This window comes from Orbicella franksi, chromosome 5, assembly GCF_964199315.1.
Source record: "Orbicella franksi chromosome 5, jaOrbFran1.1, whole genome shotgun sequence".
Taxonomy (NCBI): domain Eukaryota; kingdom Metazoa; phylum Cnidaria; class Anthozoa; order Scleractinia; family Merulinidae; genus Orbicella; species Orbicella franksi.
The window spans coordinates 28,197,401-28,215,121 of NC_138149.1; the positions used below are offsets into that span (position 1 = coordinate 28,197,401).

At 39.9% G+C, this 17,721-nt stretch overlaps 3 protein-coding genes across 3 annotated transcripts in view; all 3 read right to left on the reverse strand.

Moving 5' to 3' along the window:
• The window catches only part of LOC145487640 (uncharacterized), a 5,420-nt gene extending 1,334 nt beyond the window's left edge, over positions 1-4,086 (reverse strand). The window contains exon 1 of the mRNA XM_081466459.1: positions 1-4,086. This exon is cut by the window's left edge and continues 1,334 nt beyond it. Coding sequence (XP_081322585.1) covers positions 1-1,175 — 1,175 coding nt within the window. The 5' untranslated portion in view covers positions 1,176-4,086.
• LOC145487643 (solute carrier family 49 member 4-like) lies at positions 4,079-16,306 on the reverse strand. Its single transcript, XM_081466460.1, has 11 exons — positions 15,367-16,306; positions 10,122-10,212; positions 9,211-9,473; positions 8,749-8,811; positions 7,823-7,952; positions 7,449-7,495; positions 6,769-6,830; positions 6,099-6,166; positions 5,526-5,644; positions 4,634-4,816; positions 4,079-4,540 (listed from the first exon to the last, which is right to left on the reverse strand). The coding sequence occupies exons 1-11, from the start codon at positions 15,653-15,655 to the stop codon at positions 4,293-4,295; spliced, it is 1,563 nt and encodes a 520-aa protein (XP_081322586.1). The 5' UTR covers positions 15,656-16,306; the 3' UTR covers positions 4,079-4,292.
• Positions 16,307-17,066: 760 nt separating this feature from the next.
• On the reverse strand, positions 17,067-17,702 carry LOC145487687 (NADH dehydrogenase [ubiquinone] 1 alpha subcomplex subunit 8-like). The gene has a single exon (XM_081466508.1). It carries the CDS (start codon positions 17,700-17,702, stop codon positions 17,316-17,318), a length of 387 nt encoding a protein of 128 aa, XP_081322634.1. The 3' UTR covers positions 17,067-17,315.
• Between the last annotated feature and the right edge of the window lie 19 nt (positions 17,703-17,721).

The following is a 17,721-nucleotide window of genomic DNA, read 5'->3' on the forward strand; positions in this document are numbered from 1 at the left end:
CTCGAAGTGGAATCAAAGGAAGTGACGTAGGCCGGTCCTTTGAGATTTGCAATGACGCGCAAGTGCTCTCCGGAAATAGCCATCTCCAGAAGACATCCACTTCCAGTCAACGGCGAGTATTCCGCGACTGCAAATGTGTTGCGTGAAATGAATGTCACGCCATACACCTCCAACGAGTTGCTCTGGTTTCCGTACGGTTTAGCAACGTGACGTAAAAATTCACCTCTGGGGTTAAAAATGTGAATGCAATTATTACCTCTATCCACGACAGCAATGTGACCGCTCTCGCTTACAGACAGCGCCCATGGGCGAAATTTTGCTGTGAGGGGACTTGGTGGAGAAATGGTGCTAATAACGTGCCCTGGCTTTTTCTTCTTCTCTCCCTTTGATGGAAATCGTTGCCGTGTTTTCGATGAGGTCCGATAGAGCCGTCCATTTCCTGTTTTGTTGTCTCTTTTACATTCCACCATTCCGATGGGTTCTTCAAAGCACGCTTCGTTCACCACGAACAAAATTTCTGTTGAAGAATCTTGGTTCTTCTCCATTAGGGCGTTCTTGCGATCGTTGACCGCCGCGAGCTCCCCTTGTAGCTGATTCAGCAGCGAGGCATTCTCAATGCCTTGCTTAAACTGGCTTTGGTGTCGCTGTACAACTTGAATGATGTGATGGGCCTGCAACGCAAAATCAGCTAATTCCTGCTGTTCTTCTCGCTTCTCTGCCTCGATGACTCGATCCACTACTTTATATAACTCCTGTTCTTTTGCAAGAACGCACTCAACTAACTTTTCGGCGGTGTTTCGAATCTCATGTTTCACTTTGCTCTCCTGCAGAGTTAATGAGGAATGAATGGCGTGTTCCATGTCTCGGATGGCAGTCGCCAAGTCATTCTTGTATTCTTGTGTAAACGTCAGGAGTGCTTGCATCTCCGTGATTTGCGATTGATCTTGATGGCGGTGATTGCTTGAAACCTCAACTAGAAGTCCCTTGGTGGGTAAGCTATCGATTCCGTTGTCCGTCAGAGGGTATTCGTGTTCGTCAATTGGGCATTGAACGGATGTTTGCGCACGGTTTTCAATTTGAATACAATAAGTACATACGCTATGTGAACACGGAAGACATTTCAGTTCATATTCCGTGCGACCACACAGAGAACATTCGTGCCTCGGGGAGTTCATCTCGTAAGCTTACTGCACACCGGTTTGGCGAGAAAATGGCGAGAAAAAATTCCTTAACAAGCTCAAAGTATTGTCTGTCGATGATGTAAAATGCCCGGCATTTAGATGTAATTAATCTCCTCTTAACCATTAAACCGGATCTTATTGTTGCGCTCAATCGCTGTTCAGACACGTAGTGGAAGGTGCAAGGAACAATTAACAGCAAAAATAGTAACAATAGCCAATTGATGACATTCTTGACCGGTAATAAACGATGTAATTTAACTCACAACACTTTCATAATAGAACTTAACCGTTGTTTACTCAGTTTAAATGTATAGGCACGCGTGTCTAACAATAACATGACCAAAATCACAAAATTCGTACAACTTGTCTTGACCTCGCAATTTGACGCGACCTGCTTGCCATACAGTTGCGTTCGTAGATATAAACCAGCGATTACAGATCATTACACAGCCTCTTTGGGCTCGTCACGCCATCTTCCTCCCCATGTATCAATGTTGCGTGACGAGCCCAATGAGCGTCTCGCGATAGAAAAACAAAAAAACGTCTGTGTAGGAACGCAAAACGTGGCGAATTTTTTTTTAGTAATGGCCGAATTCATATTCGGAGATGGATAATTCGTCTAGAATAATAAACGCAGTATTTAAACGAATTATGTGGCAGAATTTGTCTTCGGCCAACGGCTCTTACATCGACTGATTCGTCTTTCAGCACGTGCTGAGGGACAAATCAGTTGAAATAAGTCGTGTCCTGATATAAATTTGCCGTCGAATAAGTCTTCCCTAGTATCATCTGGTATCTTTTTTTCATGTACACAAATCAATAAGAGCGTTTTAAGAAAAGGTGCGTTTTTTTATCCGCAATAATAGATAATTCTCCCGCAATAAGAGATACCAATCTCGCAAGAAGGTACTTATCCCTCAACAAAAGGTTCCAGTCCCGTAACTGTAGGGACCGATCCCGCAGCATGCAAGAGGCAGTGCTGGTTACAAAAGCAATCGGTTGTTTTGAAAGTTTATTGATACAAGATAACGTTACACCAGGAAAGAGAGAATATCAATTCGGCATTAACAATGGAATTAAAATTTTGCTTGGAATGATATTTACAGTTTGGAAAATATTGACATATTTGCATTTAGATGTTACAATTCATATTCCAACAGAATAGTAACAATAATTATCATTAAAGACAATAGATATTCGTACAGCATTGTTTCCACATATTTCTCAAGATTCAAGTGATACAAAATACGATTTACGTCATGAATTAATTCGGGTAATGACTTGAGAAATTGCAAGATTTTTACATGTACAATTATAGAAAATACATATTATGTTGTAGAAATTATGTTTACTCTTGAATTATCAGGATACTTGTGAGTTGGATTTAAATACAGTACAGTCGAACCTCTATTAAGCGGCCAACCTTTATTTGGCGGCCAGCGGCCAAAGTCCCGGAAAAATTGTCAGCTATGCACTGTAATAAAAACCTCTATTCAACGGCCCCCTCTATTAAGCGGCCGCGGCCAGCTTCTTGTCGTCCCAAGGTTGATTTTGTTTTGTTTTATACTTCTATTAAACGGCCAGTTGGACGTTTTTAGCCAGATGAAGGTAAAAGAATGACAATGTGGAAGCGTGTAGTTTCTTCGGCTTTTGTTAACGCTATGGACCGTATTATAACCATCATTGTTCTACTTTTTCTCCACTTAGATTTGTTTGTGCTTATATTGGATAAACTGAAAACTGGACCAAGCCCAACGTTGTTTTCGGGTGAACCTCTATTGAACGGCCACCTGTATTAATTAAGCGGCCAGTTGTCTCGTCCCCGAAAGTGGCCGCTTTTTGGAGGTTCGACTGTACGGTTCTTTTAGAATTTAAATAACTACACTGAAAATTGTGTGGTGTAGTTTTAAAACAAAATTTACTGTACTGTGCATGGCTGGTGAATTTCTGTGATTTCCGATTCTCTCAAATTGCACCCACCAAAAGTCTCAGACGATGTTGAGAGAATTTATAAAAATCACACGTGTTATAAATCCTTATTTCACTCGCATTCATGAAAAATACTTAACGACATAACCTGGCCACTCCTAAAAAACAGCCACAGAAAAGTGCCATATCACAATGTACAAAATTATCTTGAAATCCAAGAAAAAAAAATCGAAATAATGGTTTACGAAGGTACAAACAAAACAAAAAAGAAATAATCTAAAAAAAAAAGAAAGAAACAAGGATGCTGAGATTAGGAAAAATTGAAATGGATTGGCAACAACAAACTTGAACAAAAAATCTAGAACACATGACTCGCGCCTGAAGTATTTCGTTGGTTGAACGACAGTCTCGTCCGCGCCAGACCCGGGGGGCATGACTGCCAGAAAAATTGGGTGATGGTGTGCGGCCCTCATTCCAAAACCCTTACCCTATTTAAGATCAAAATCTGCAATTTTTCCAACCTCATTTATGAAATTCAGTATTCTATTAAGACCTGACCCATAAATCAATGCCTGCCTCATAATTAGTTCCCTAGTTCAGACCGATGTTAAAAGTATTGTGAAGGGCTTTTGCTGATGGTCTTATAGACAATGATGAAATAGTAGCTTCTTCTAGAAAAACATACCCAATTCAAGACTAGAGTGCAGAAACCATACCCTATTAGAGACCAAAATGGCCAAAATCGATTCCCTATTTCCGCAACCTCGTTCTTTTCCCTGGCCCAAGCCAGGAAAAAGCCCCTGTGAACGAGGTTGCTATTTCCGACCAAAAATATTTATATGGCTAAAAACCACAGTGGTGTATCTAGGGGAGGGGACCTAGAGGCTTGGGCCCACCTTATTTTGGGTAAAAAAATAAAAAAAATCGCAGAAGGAAGAAAAGCCGGCAGGGTAAGTAACCGTCCCCGACCCCCCCCCCCCCCCCCCATAGCTCAAGGTCTGGATCCGCCACTGAACCCTACCCTTTGGGGTCGCACATACCTATACAGCCCATATCAGGGATAGCCCACCGCCCCCCCCCCTCCCCCCTTTGAGGTGCCAGAAAAGAGTTGTCATAAATGTGAGATGCAAGCGCTAACAAGGCGGCTGTAGAACCAGGTTTTCTCTGAACAAAATCGGTACTCTACACTTCCGATTGAGATAATGACCCAGCCCTGTTTCGAACTCCATTGTCTCCTCCGCCATAACCTCCATCAAGAGATGACACCAAAGGTGTTTGTTCGTCCACGCCCAGGTTTTGCACTGCAACGCGTTTGGCGTGCCTGTTAGCCGCGTCCAGTTCAAGGCGGGAGTACTGTTCTTTGAACAGGAGTAAAAGAGGAATGCAACCACCACAAATTCCAACCATGCACCAATTCATCCACAGAGTGCCTGGATCAGTGAACAGAAAGTAGCTTAAAGTGCCCATAATGTCAAACCTTTTTTTCCGCTCATCTAATTCTACATTTTACAATTGGTTCTCACCTATGCCTGGAATCATTAGGGCACCCAAGAACAACAAGCAGGCCACGTGGTTAGAGGTCGTCACCACAGCCATAGGAATCCCCTCTGCGATAGGATAGGTTGTCTCGATAGTGAGCTCATAAAAGAGCGGGATGGAGCCATTGATGAAGCAACCACCCAAGATTGCTGAGATATACAACCAAACTATAAGCAAAATAAAACTCATGAGTGAATTAGCAAAGAAAATAATTTTTTGACAATCAGATGTCCCACTGGACAAGTTTATACAGGGGATGCTGTTTTGCCAGTGATTCACGCCAGGATCGCCAATGAAAAGAACCGATAACAGAAACCATGCAAATGTAATGCGGCACTCCTATGCTAACCCTCTTATTTCAGAAATCTTCAATGGAGCACTCTTTAAGTTTCAACATTATCCAACTGGATAGTGCAACACTTGCAAATACTCAGGAAATAACCATTTCTGAGTTGTCTTTTGCCTCTGTGTCAAAACGAGTCTTCCTGCGAAAACCATTCATATGAAAATGACTTCCGCCCACAGGTTCATTTTCATGCAAATCAAACCTATTTTGGTTCTATTTTGGTTCATTTTGAAACAGAGACACAAGGTAACTCAGAAATGGCCTATTGGTATGCCACTTTAAGGCAGTGAAGATGTAATAATTAGTCTTGGCAAACCAAAGCTCTCTCTTTCTGTAACTTGTTTTATACGTGTGTGATTCTAATGGTACCCTTAGTAAAGCCAAAGAGTTATACAGTCTGAAGTGTCAGCTGTCTTCTTCTGCTTATCCCAAGGGTCCTTCTCCAATGGGCTCCTTGAGGGTTAAATGCGACTGATGCCAAGGCTGACTCATCAGAGTAAGGCCTAGGGTTAAGTAAGAGGTATACCCACCTCGTGAAAATGGAATGATCTGTTGACAGAGAAGAGAAAACCAAAGGAAAGAACCCGTAGAGCCAAGAAATAAGAAAATAAGAAACAACTTCATGCGCCCAGTAAATACATCAGCGAACCTAGAAAAGGAAGGATGCATTATCTCAGTACGTACATGAGTTATAACTCACTACTTAGCTAAAACAGATAACAGCATAACTCAGTCGCAGACAATTTTGTGATGGCAGAGAGCAAGCAAGAAAAATTAGTCATCCAAAAATTTGAAGAACATGAATGTGGAAATCAACTCAACTGGATATACCCTACATCTGGTCACTGGTGGTGAGCACTAAGACAAACACATGTACTCCAAATAACATGATCATGATTTGCATTTGCACAACTATGTGAAAGAAGAACTGCTTAAGGCCATCACCAGTCCACCAAATGAGAGGTCTTAATTCCTACAACTACTAATTGTAATTTAGGTTCTGTAATGAGGCAAGAAGGGACTGAAATTTAAAACTAAACAGCAGTGCAGCTTATTAAAAGGGTATTAAGCATGTATCCCTCCTTTGGAGTACATGTATGTACCTTGCCATGATGAATCCGAAAACACATCCTGTGATGTTGGCATAGAAACCAATCCAGCCAGCAGTATCCTAAACAACCAAGCAAACATTATTTAAAATTTTCTGCATCCCTATTTCAAGGCCGTTGATGTCCATGTTGATCGGATAATGTTGTGCTACAAAAATTAAAGAGTCCATCAGGTAGAGAGGTGAAATATAAGTTCCCCCCCTCCCACACCACCAAAAAGAAAAACTAGGAAAGAAGTAAAGTGAAATTCCAATGTAAGCAAGCATGTAGGGTCAGCCAGCCAGTCAGTCAGTCAGTCGATCAGTCAGTCAGTCAGTCAGTCAGCCAGCTAGCCTGTCAGTAGGTCAATCAGCCAGCCAGCCAGCCAGTCCGTCAGTCAGTCAGTCGATCAGTTAGTCAGTCAATCGGCCAGTCGGTCAGTTGGTCAGTTGGTCAGTCGGTCAGTCAACCAGTCAGTCAGTCAGTCTGTCAGTCAGTCTGTCAGTCAGACAGTCAGTTGATCAATTAGTCAATCAGTCAGTCTGGCAGTTAATCAGTCAACAAATTTTATGGTAAATCAAGGCAATATGGATCCCCAGTTGATGTATGGCAATATTGATAAGGAGAGGTAAGATGTAATTTAAGTTCAAACAAACATTGAATGTATAACTAGTAGAGGGATTACTTGTTTTAAGTTGAATGACAACAGGTTGACAGCTAAAACTCCACCCCATCCACTGAAAACACCTGTTCACAAAAAAAGAAAAAAAAAAAAAAAAAAAAACAAGGAAAAAAAGAAAAAATAGAAATTGGTCTTAAGTGAAACTTCTATGAAGCCCCTGGCAGGATCAAGCTACAACTTACTACAGTGGTAAGACAAGACTTCAATGTCCCATATAAGAATTGAAGCCTTTCATGCAAAAAGGGCATATATATATATATATATATATATATATATATATATATATAGCTCGATCCTGCAAAAAATAAAAATCAGCCCAAAATGCTATATACGCCCTTTTTGCACAAAAGCCTTCAATTATAAGCAATGGAGATAAAAGAGAGATGACAATTTGCTTTAAGACTAGATGAAGATGACAGAATAGGCTTGGCCAATGTGAACTTTCTCTTCGATCAGGAATTTAAAATTAAAATAATAAAATTCTCTTAAGAGAGATTTTTTTTACCAGAGAAAATAACAAGTCAGGGATTTATTCACAGATGTAATACTGGAAAAAAAGGCTGCTTAAAATAAATGATTTCAAATAGCTTAGAGCATTAAGTCTCATGATGAAATTAAGTTACAGAAACACTTAAACAAATGTTTCCCTGAACTCTTTCTACTCTTTCATTATAATTTAATACCTGTTGTTGCTCCATACAGAATGTTTAAATTCCAGAACTGACAGTTTCTATAACAGTACAAAGAGGTGAAACAATTAAATATTTGTAGGATCAAAATCCAATAACTGACTTAAAGTTAACAGATTAAAGTTTTTTAAACAAATTTAAAGATCATGCAAACATATGAAACACAGTTAATTAAATAGTAATGATGATGATGATTATCATGACGACAATGACGATGAAATTGATGATAATGATGACAGTGATGATGATGGATGATGAAGACGGTAATGATGATAATGATAAATCATCTAAAACTCTTTATACCAAAATGAAATTAACATAATACTAGCTTAATTACAGAATGACAACAGTACTGTAAGTAGACTTACCTGATAAGTCTTTTTCCACCTTCTATGTAATCAACTTTCTTTTTTGCAGCGGAAAAGCTGGGTGGCTTAGGAGGTTTAGCTGGGAAGTACACCAACACAAACAGAAACAACAAGGCCACCAGTCCAAACTCTGCAAACAAAAACAACAACAACAACAGAGTAACACAAAAATCAAAACATGGCTGGGCAAGACTTGGAGGCAATCAAGATTCATAGAAAGTTAAGTCTGAATTTGAACTTAGTGGCCATTCAGACTGATGCTTAAATGTATTTCCAGTTTCCTTCGGGCCAGGGTTTCCATAACATGAAGCAACTAGAATTATTTCTACTCCACCGTGGACACCCAACCCTAAAACAGCCATAATGCAGACTGTATTGTATTGATCCACGGCAAAAGTTGTCAAAAAAAAAATTGATACCATCTCCTCCCAGACTGTATATATGCTCATTGTCTGCAGCAGCAAATTCACACGGTCCTTTTAGAAGTCACATGACTCTTTCCAAAAGGAACCAAGCTGCTGCGTTCTTTCAGTCCATCGCGTTAGTGTAAAATTAAACTAAAACAGTTCAGTGCCTCCCTGGAGGGGGGTGGAGGCACCCATACAAGAAGGAAGGGGTGCTTGTTGTCATACCTTATAGGGGTTACAAAAGCAGTTTTGGTGCCTCTTGGGGTGTTCACCCTCAAAAGGTCCACAGCAGGAGCTTTCACGGCACCTTTTCAGGGTACTAAGCGGAAAAAAGTCAGAGTCAGTTAATGTGATGTTTTAGAATTGGTACCTCCTAGGGGTGGAAAAATTTCAAGCCACACCCACAAAACAGTATCTTGGTACCTCTAGGGGTTCTTTTCAAAGTTTCAGATGAGCATTCCTGTCCTTTTTAAATGGGAGTCCCCCCTCCCAGGGCAGTGCCTTCGCATAATCACTTACCAATGTACATATATAGCATAATATGCCATCTTGCAGTAGACAGAGCTTCATCCCAAGACATTTCTGTGTGATAGTCAATGGACAACAGAATTACCTCAAGAAAGTGTACTGACATGGAAATTATACACTCCTCAAAGGTGCGGCTTATACACACTATATCAAATCAGATCAAGCAACAGGTGTATATTTTGACAGCTGATTAAAATGTCAAACTTTATTCAGTCACTTAAATCACAGTTCTCAGGCATGTCAAATGGAATTCACATTTTAAAAAATAGTGCTGCCACTTTCTCATCCAGTCAGAAATAATTTAAACCAAAACAAAAACCAGTTGTGTCTTGCTGGAGTGAGTTCTGACCAATTTACAGGATTGTCTATGTCCTTTGTGACAGACCAGAGTGGTTACTTGGGTGCATGGTATTTTACAAAATCAAACTGTACAGTATGACAATCAAACTCAACTGATCATTGTGCTATTACTCCCAGCAGCAACACTGTCCACAATAGTGCTGTTATCTGTGGGTGGATCTGCCACCTCGGATGGATTTAGAACAAAAGGACCAACACCAAACGATATCGATATTCCAACATAACTTGTTAATGATGAAATTGCTGTTGCTGTCGCTCTCTGATTGGGAGGAAACCATGTTGATGACACCAACGGAGGAGCTCCCATAGAAACTGGTGCCGCAAGGTCAATAAGAAATTGGCCAGTGTGGATTAACCTGATGACACACACAAAAAATTACATATTAATTAATAAAAGTGCTTGTACAGCTCTGCAATATCAAAAAATATTTAGACATTTAAAGGAGAGGGGGTGGCAGTCCATAGCATTGAATTGCATTAGATTAGCAGATTCAGACTTGCAAACAATGTGTGGGGATGCATAGAAAAACGGTGAGGCCCTTAATGAAAAGTGATAGAAATTTTGCCATTTTTTGCTCATACATTAATAGACCTCCATTTTTCCCCAAGTACAGTAATGGAAGAAATCCTGCCCAAGGATTCACCAATGAATTCCAAGGAACTTTTGCTAACCATCCTCTGCAAAAATGCCCACAACTACCTGTAGATATATTCAATCACCACTCACCACCCACTCGATCCTGACGAAGTCTGTCCACAGATGCTCTATTTTATCTTGAGTTCAATGACTAGGAAACTATTAACCACTGGAGAAACAAATGGGGGACTGGGGATATTTTTTGCTTACTTTGTCATAGCTTTCATGCTTGGGCTCACTTGCACGGTCCAAGAAAAATATGCCCCCCCCCCCCAAAAAAAAATGTGGACAGAATAACCCTGACACATTTTGACCTGATGACTCTCTGGGAACTATTAACTATAAAATAGTCATCATGCTATTTTACCATGTGGCTTGTTTTGGTTCTGATGTAATACACCGTAGTCCTGTTCCGACAAACATCAGAACAATTGTTACTAGCACAGAGATCCTTAGACCTACAACAAGATAAAACAAATCAAGATAATAAAAATTCAAGTCTGCAAGACCCAATAAAATTTGACTAAAATTCTGCCAGGCAGGCAACTTTTAGAGGACAGTTTGGCACAGAACTTTATCAGGAGAGGACGGGGATGAGGCAAGAAAAATGAAGTAACTATAACAATTATAGTTCCCTTCATTTTTGTTGCCTCATCATCACCTTCTCGCCTTATTGCGGCATTAGAAGCAAATGACAGGTGCAAATGAAGCTGTGACTTGACATCCCCCCCCCCAAAAAAAGTAAGATGAACATTAAACCAAAACAAGACTGCAACTTTTTAAAACTCTTCAAAACAATCCATATCAAAGATCACTGTAAATTCTGCATTAATTAGCCAAGAGACCATCTGACTGGGATTTATTTGGTTTTACTCCCATGATATTAGCAACTAGGAGTATGTCCATCATGCAGACCTCAAGGGGATGCTAGCTTACTGCATGATTACCTCCCAGTACTAGTGGTTGGTGCGCTCGTCTCCGGATCGAGCAGTCCGGGTTCAAGCCCTGGCCAGGGACATTGTGTTGTGTTCTTGGGCAAGACACTTTACTCTCACAGTGCCTCTCTCCACCCAGGTGTATAAATGGGTACTGGCGAACTTAATGCCAGGGGTAACCCTGCGATGGACTAGCATCCCATCCAGGGGGGAGTAGAAATACTCCTAGTCACTTCATGCTACAGAAACCGGGATAAGCTCCTGCCTGATGGGCCACTTGGCTCATACGCAGACTTTACCCTTATTAGTTAATGATATATGTATACCCCTGGGTGACAACAGGAATTGCAAGGATCAGGTGTCCTGCCCAAGGGAGTTATTAATTATGTATAACTGAATGTCATATATCACCTGCTGAAACACCATATTGTTATACCTCCCAACTCAAATACATTTTCTGACTGGAGGAGAACGTGTCACGTGTCGTAGGTCAAAACCCACTAACTCCCTAGGGCGAAAAAAACTCACTAACTGCCTATGGAAACAACAACTTAAACTTTCAATTCCCACATGATCAGGTTGTGCTCTTTGAAACAGTGGCAAATTTGTGAGCCAGCCGGCGTCAAGCAAATGATTTCCTCACAGTTTTTTTCTATTTTTGAGTTGGGAGGTGTAACAAAACACTAAATGTTTTGTTGCACCTGTGGGACCAGTCATTAAAATGACTGGTCCCACAGGCAACAGTGAGTTTTGTTTCCCCTCGTTCTCAATGTTCCCCTCAGCTTCACCTCAAGGAACATTGAGGGTCTCGGGGAAACAAAACTCCCTGTTTCCCTTGGGGCCAGTTATTATAGGGCTGTCAAAGGTACTTCATTGTAATTGGCTAAGAGTAGGATTGATCATTAATCATTTTAAATTGCACTCCCTTAAATTTAAGGCTCATGTTTTATTGAGAAAATATCAAATATCACTCTGAGTGTAAATCCTTGGTTAACAGTCAGTTGAAAGTTGACTAATTTTCGCAGACAATAATAATAATAATAATAATAATAATAATAATCGATATTTAAACAGGGTGACCCCTTCAGTCGCAGGACTGGTATCAACGGGGCCCCTGTATAACGTAAAATAAAAAGAGCATGCATATCCATTGACTGTCGACCAATATGTATTAATTAATCGACACTTGGCCCACTGTTGACTGACTGTCAATTGAGTGTTGGTCTAGTGTCGATCGTGATGTCAATTAAATGTCAACCTAGTGTTCACAAAGTATTTATCAAGATATTGATAGAGAAGTTGATGGAGTGTCAATGGAGTGTTGATCGAGGGTATGGATCGACAATTGACAGCGGATGCCTTTAGGATACATGATCCTACAAATTTACTTTTATACTAGACAAGCCAGTATAATAAAGGGCAGCAAGCAGGTGATGTCTGAGAAGATAAGAATTTTATGTTCGAGTGGCAAGAACTATATCTCACAAGTGAGCACAGCAAGCGAGTGAGATATTGTTCTTGCCACAAAAACATAAAATTCAGATCCGAAGATGTTTCGATCACACACCAACAAATTTAAGAGTAGTTAAAGGGACAAAAGAAAAATGTTATCAAACATGATATCTTCACATGTGAGGATATCATATCGTTTGTATCAATTTGTTACCACTCGGTATACCACTGACTTTCATATAATAAATGTTTTGTTCTGCATGTGATTGCGTTACGTGTCATCACTTAGATCGGCGCGGCATGTATTAATGAAGTGAAGTGAAGTGAAAGACTTTATTTAATGAGGGTGACCCGTGACAGTAACTTAAGTTACTGATAAACTTGGGGCCCTCAGCTTAAAATGATTAGAATGCTAAAAATATATTATTTACAATAAAATGCTAAAATACGATATTATTTACAATAAAATACTTAATTAAGTTACTATTAAAAATGGTTACAAATAATAAACGGGACTTACAATTTCAAACATACTACAAATAATAAGAGTTAAAAAATTCCATTAGTTTTCTGAGAGTTAAGAATAGTATTACATAATTTAGCCTTAAACGATTTAACGGACTTCTCCGTTTTTAAGGACCGGGGTAAACTGTTCCAATCTTTAATAGTTCTGATGGTGAAAGTGCGTCCTCCCTCAGAGGCGTTTCTGTGAGAGGGGCATAATAAATTTAAATTACAATTTCTAGTACTTCTCGAATGGACGTCAGAGTTTTTCCTTAAAGATGTGTTCATGTATTCAGGTAAAGTTCTGTTTATCCTTTTGTAGGCCAGTGCACATCGATTTATATAAGCTTCTTTGTAAAAGGGGATCCAGTTTAGCTTATTAAATAAAGTGACAGTTCGACTAGTACGTTGTGCTGCAAGAATAATACGCGCAGCCTGTTTTTGCATACGGAGAACTCTCTCGAGTGCCTCTTTGTTACACGATGTCCATACTGTGCTTGCATACATGAAGAGTGGTTTGATTACTGCGTTATAGTAGATCAATTTTTGATTCTTTTTCAAGTAGCAGCTTATATGGCGTAGAAGACCAATTCGTTTTGAAAGTTTGTTACATAGTTCGTCAACATGTGCTTCGTAAGTTAGGTTCTCGTCGATTATCACTCCAAGAAGTTTATGGCTACCAACTTGTTCAATTTCTGCATTTTGCATCCTAGCTTCAAATTTTCCTGCGTCGTGGGTTATACGTCTGCGCAGACGCTTTCCCGTAGCCAACAACGCTTTGGTTTTCTTGGTATTTATAAACATTTTGTTTTCACTAGCCCATTTCTCAACTTCTGTCAAGTCCTTTGTTAATGATTTGTTTAGTGCAGGAATAGCTTTCCAGTCTGAGCTTAAAGACAAGGTGGTATCGTCTGCATAGATATCCATAGTTGACTTGTGAACGTTTAGAGGCATGTCATTGACAAACAGGAGGAAGAGCACCGGTCCCAATATTGATCCTTGGGGAACGCCCTGTCTGATAGTCAGCTGTTCAGATGTGGTTTTCCCTAATGTAATAAATTGCTTTCTCTGAGACAGGTACGATTGAAACCAGGCAACAGACGGAGGGCTTGCACCGTAAATAGACAGCTTTTTTGAAGAAGTTCGTGATTTATAACATCAAAAGCTTTACGAAAATCTATAAATACCAGACCGGTCACTTCGTCATTGTCCATGTTTTTCAGGATGTGATCCGTAAGTCTGATTAGAGCAGTTTCTGTAGAGTGACCTGACCTGAAGGCTGATTGATACTCATATAACATGTTGTTGTCATGCAAAAACTTAAGAAGACAGCTGGCTACGTGTTTTTCGATAATCTTCGAAAAGACAGGTAAAACTGATATCGGGCGGTAATTGTTGATATCGTTTCGTGCGCCACCCTTGTGCAATGGTGTAACTTTTGCTACTTTCCAACGGTCTGGAAAACTGTTTGTCGATATTGAAAGGTTCAGCAATTTGCATAATGGACTTGCAAACGCTGGTGCAATAATTTTGAGTACACGAATACTTATGCCATCGTGCCCAGAGGCCTTGTTACAAGCGATTTTCCCTATGGTGTCAATGATCTGCTTAGGCGTTATTGGAGGGATGTTGAAAGCCACATTATCATTCAATCACGAAGAGACAAAATTTTTCAGCTTGGTGTCATCAAACTCTACGCCAGCGTCGTTTTCCTTGCCAATTTGATCTAGGATGTTCACGAAGTACTGATTAAGCTCATTTGCAATGGAAGCTTCGTCACTAATGATGTTGTTTCCTGTGTTTAATTCATCGATGCGAACTCGAAGTTTACTAGTCCCACTTAATGTTTTGAGTGCTTGCCAAACTCCTTTTGGATTTCCTTTGTTTTCGTCGATTTTCTTGCGGAAGAAATTTCTCTTTGTTTTTTTGATGAGACTTGTAGTTTTACCCTTTGCATGCATATAGCGTTCCCAGTCTGCAGGCAGATTTGAAATTCGCGCCGTTTTCAACAGCTTGTCTCTTGTTTTCATAGACGACAAGATCTCTTTAGTCATCCAAGCAGGCTGGTTCGGTTTCTTGACGCGTTTAGATTTTAGTGGAATGTGCCTGTCCAAAACGTCATTTAGCATTGTTTCCATTGTAATCAAAACATCGTGTAAATCATCAAAAACAAAGGCAATGTCCCATGGGGCACATTGTAGATCATGTAATAGTTCATTTGTATTAATATAAGTTTAAGTGGCCATCATGAGTTTGTCTTGCTCTCCACAAGAACGAGCACACTGGCACACAGATACGCGCAAAAGAGAAGCAAAGCCGGCTCGATAAACTTGACTCTTACTACATATCGCTCATGCAAATTAAATCGCTATTCTAAAAATTGTATTGTAGTCTATAAAAGACCATGACATTCATGTTGTTTTTTGATCCTTGCAGCTTTATAAACAACTCCGGGTCAATTATTCGATTAAATTAAAATGAGTTTTAACCGAGATGGTCTGAAATTTAATCTAATAGCTGCAAAGGTTAGGCATGGCTATTGTTTTGTATAACTGTCTTTACCGTACAAATTGTACATCCAAAATAGCCTTGGCTGGCTGGACGCAGATGAAGCGGAACAAGTAAAAGCTTACTGGAGCCCGAACGCGCCAGGGAATAGCGTGTTTAATTAATACGCATTATCAAAGCTCAGGGTTCTTCCACATAAATATCCTGGCATACCTTTGACGTCCATCAGCCATGAGAAAAACAAGAATGATACAATATAGGCGATCGGTCCCCAGTTTTCAAGCAAGGCGATCGTCCCATCGCTCCATCCAAACACGTCCTCGGCAGACCCTGTTATCGGACCCCATGTGTTCCACGCTGCCGCTTGAACACCAGCGATCAGAGAGAAGATTGTTAAGATGTACCATCTTCTCTTGTATACAGCACAGGATTCTGTGACAATTTCATATTGCTGTTTAGATTGTACAAAGCTCTGGCTCACCGATAACATTCCGTCCGCCATGCTCTTTTGTTTATTTATGAAATCCGAGTTACGGCGCGCCGCCACTTGTCTGATTGGCTTCCGCTGTTTCGGGCACGGGTAGGGTAGGGAAGTACAGGCGTGGGCACCTTGGGGTCAAGAAGATACACAACTAAACTGCAAATATTTGCTGAAAGACTGACTGTTACGTTCACATACGTGTTAGGCAATCACATGTTCGTTTATGACACTTTACAATAATATTAGAGTGGAACTATGCTGGCTTGCTCTCTACACAGTACAAGGGGCCCTATCACTGATATTAGGGGTTTTCAGGATACAGGATATCTGGGGGAAAATTAAAGGGATATGGGATATTAAGATCACATAAAATGGGATATCAAGTTGGAAAATTGATAATTTTTGCAACTGGAATAAACAGGGTACAAGATCTTTAGGCCAAAAATAAATGATATGGCTCATTATGGGATACTCAGGAATCCCCCTCCCTCTCGTACAGGGTGAAGGGAAGAGCTCTCTCCTATTTGTGTACAGCAGAACCTAGGAAAAAAAAAAACAGAAAAATCTAGATATGGATCTGAAAATATGGATTGAAATGGGCATCTGAATTTTTGAGCGTAAATAATTCCTTACGCTGCTTTCAGCCATCTTCTCTGTACACTTGGAAACAGATAGCTGAAATTCAGGTCTCATTCTTGAACCATTTGGTGCATTCCAAGACTAACACATAGTTTGATGCTAGCTTTAAGTTAACTTTCATACCCATCCCAGGGAAGGTCATTGAAAAATTCAAAGGGATCAGTGTTCTCAAGAGCCAGAACTTTTAACAAGAAGTATATAATTCAACTGGAATTTCCAGAAAATTTGTAAGGGGAAGGAATGCTCCAAAAAAAAAAAATAAATAAATAAATAAATAAATAAATAAATAAACAATAGTAATAATAAAAGCTTCTGTATGGAGGGTATGGATATTTTCTGGAAAAACACAATGTTATCCTGGATAATGCAAGGTGGAAGAGATTCTTTTCAGTGCTCTACTTTCCCCACCCTCTCCCCCCTGTTCTTGCTCTTAATACAAATCTCTTTTCTCCACCTATTGTATGAATGCAAGGCATGAACTACAAATTAATTAAGCAACCCTAATGCCAGAGGCTTCAAAACAAGCCAATGACCACAGCCTGGAGTTATGCAGGATCCTTGATTATACATCTATATGTCACCAGTTAGCAAACAGGCTACATTCTATCCTATCTAATCTTTGCCATCCTTTTCCCTGCTACACCACCTTCAAAATCAAAATTAACTTGAGAAAGGGTCATTCAGCACAAGGTGATTGAAGACGAAATGAGTAAATAACACCCAAATAACACCAGAAACCCATGGGATTTTTTGTACATCCCAAAAGATTGTGTAGATAAATTAACCTTCTGGCAAATATTCTATCAAAACCTTTATTCTTTACCTAAAATGATGGGATGCCAATCGTTGTAACATCAACTCTGTATCTGAAATATGTACGATAGCAAAACTCCCTTGTAAATAATTAAGAGAAATACACTTTACTGTCCAGTAGAAGTCACAGCTCAAGAAAATTATTACCAGAAGTCTATCACCTTACGCTTAATAAAGAACTTCTCTTGATCAATGTTCAGTGTTTATACATGTACATTACAAAGTCCAATCAATCATGAAGTTCAATATGTACAGGTTGTGTACATTCCAATCCGAGCTTTTCCAAAACACAGGCATCATATTTCTTCTGAGTTGCCCTGCAATAGGCAAATTCCTGGTTGTTATAATCAAGACAAGTCCAGTGCTTCGTGAAAACATCGTTGCACTCCTCTTTAAGCTTCTTGAAGAACTCTAGAGCACACTTTGTGACTTGCTTTCCTTCACCCAAGCACTTTCTCGGATCTTTGTACTCATATCGGCAGCCCATGAAGGTCTTGAAATCCTTGTCGCAATACTGGCCTAGGTGGTGTGCACCTCCCATCAAAACAGCCGATGTGATTTCTAGTTCCTCGACATCTAAGTCCTCGAATTTTACGTCTTTTACACCACAAGCCATGTCTTCAAAAAGACCACAA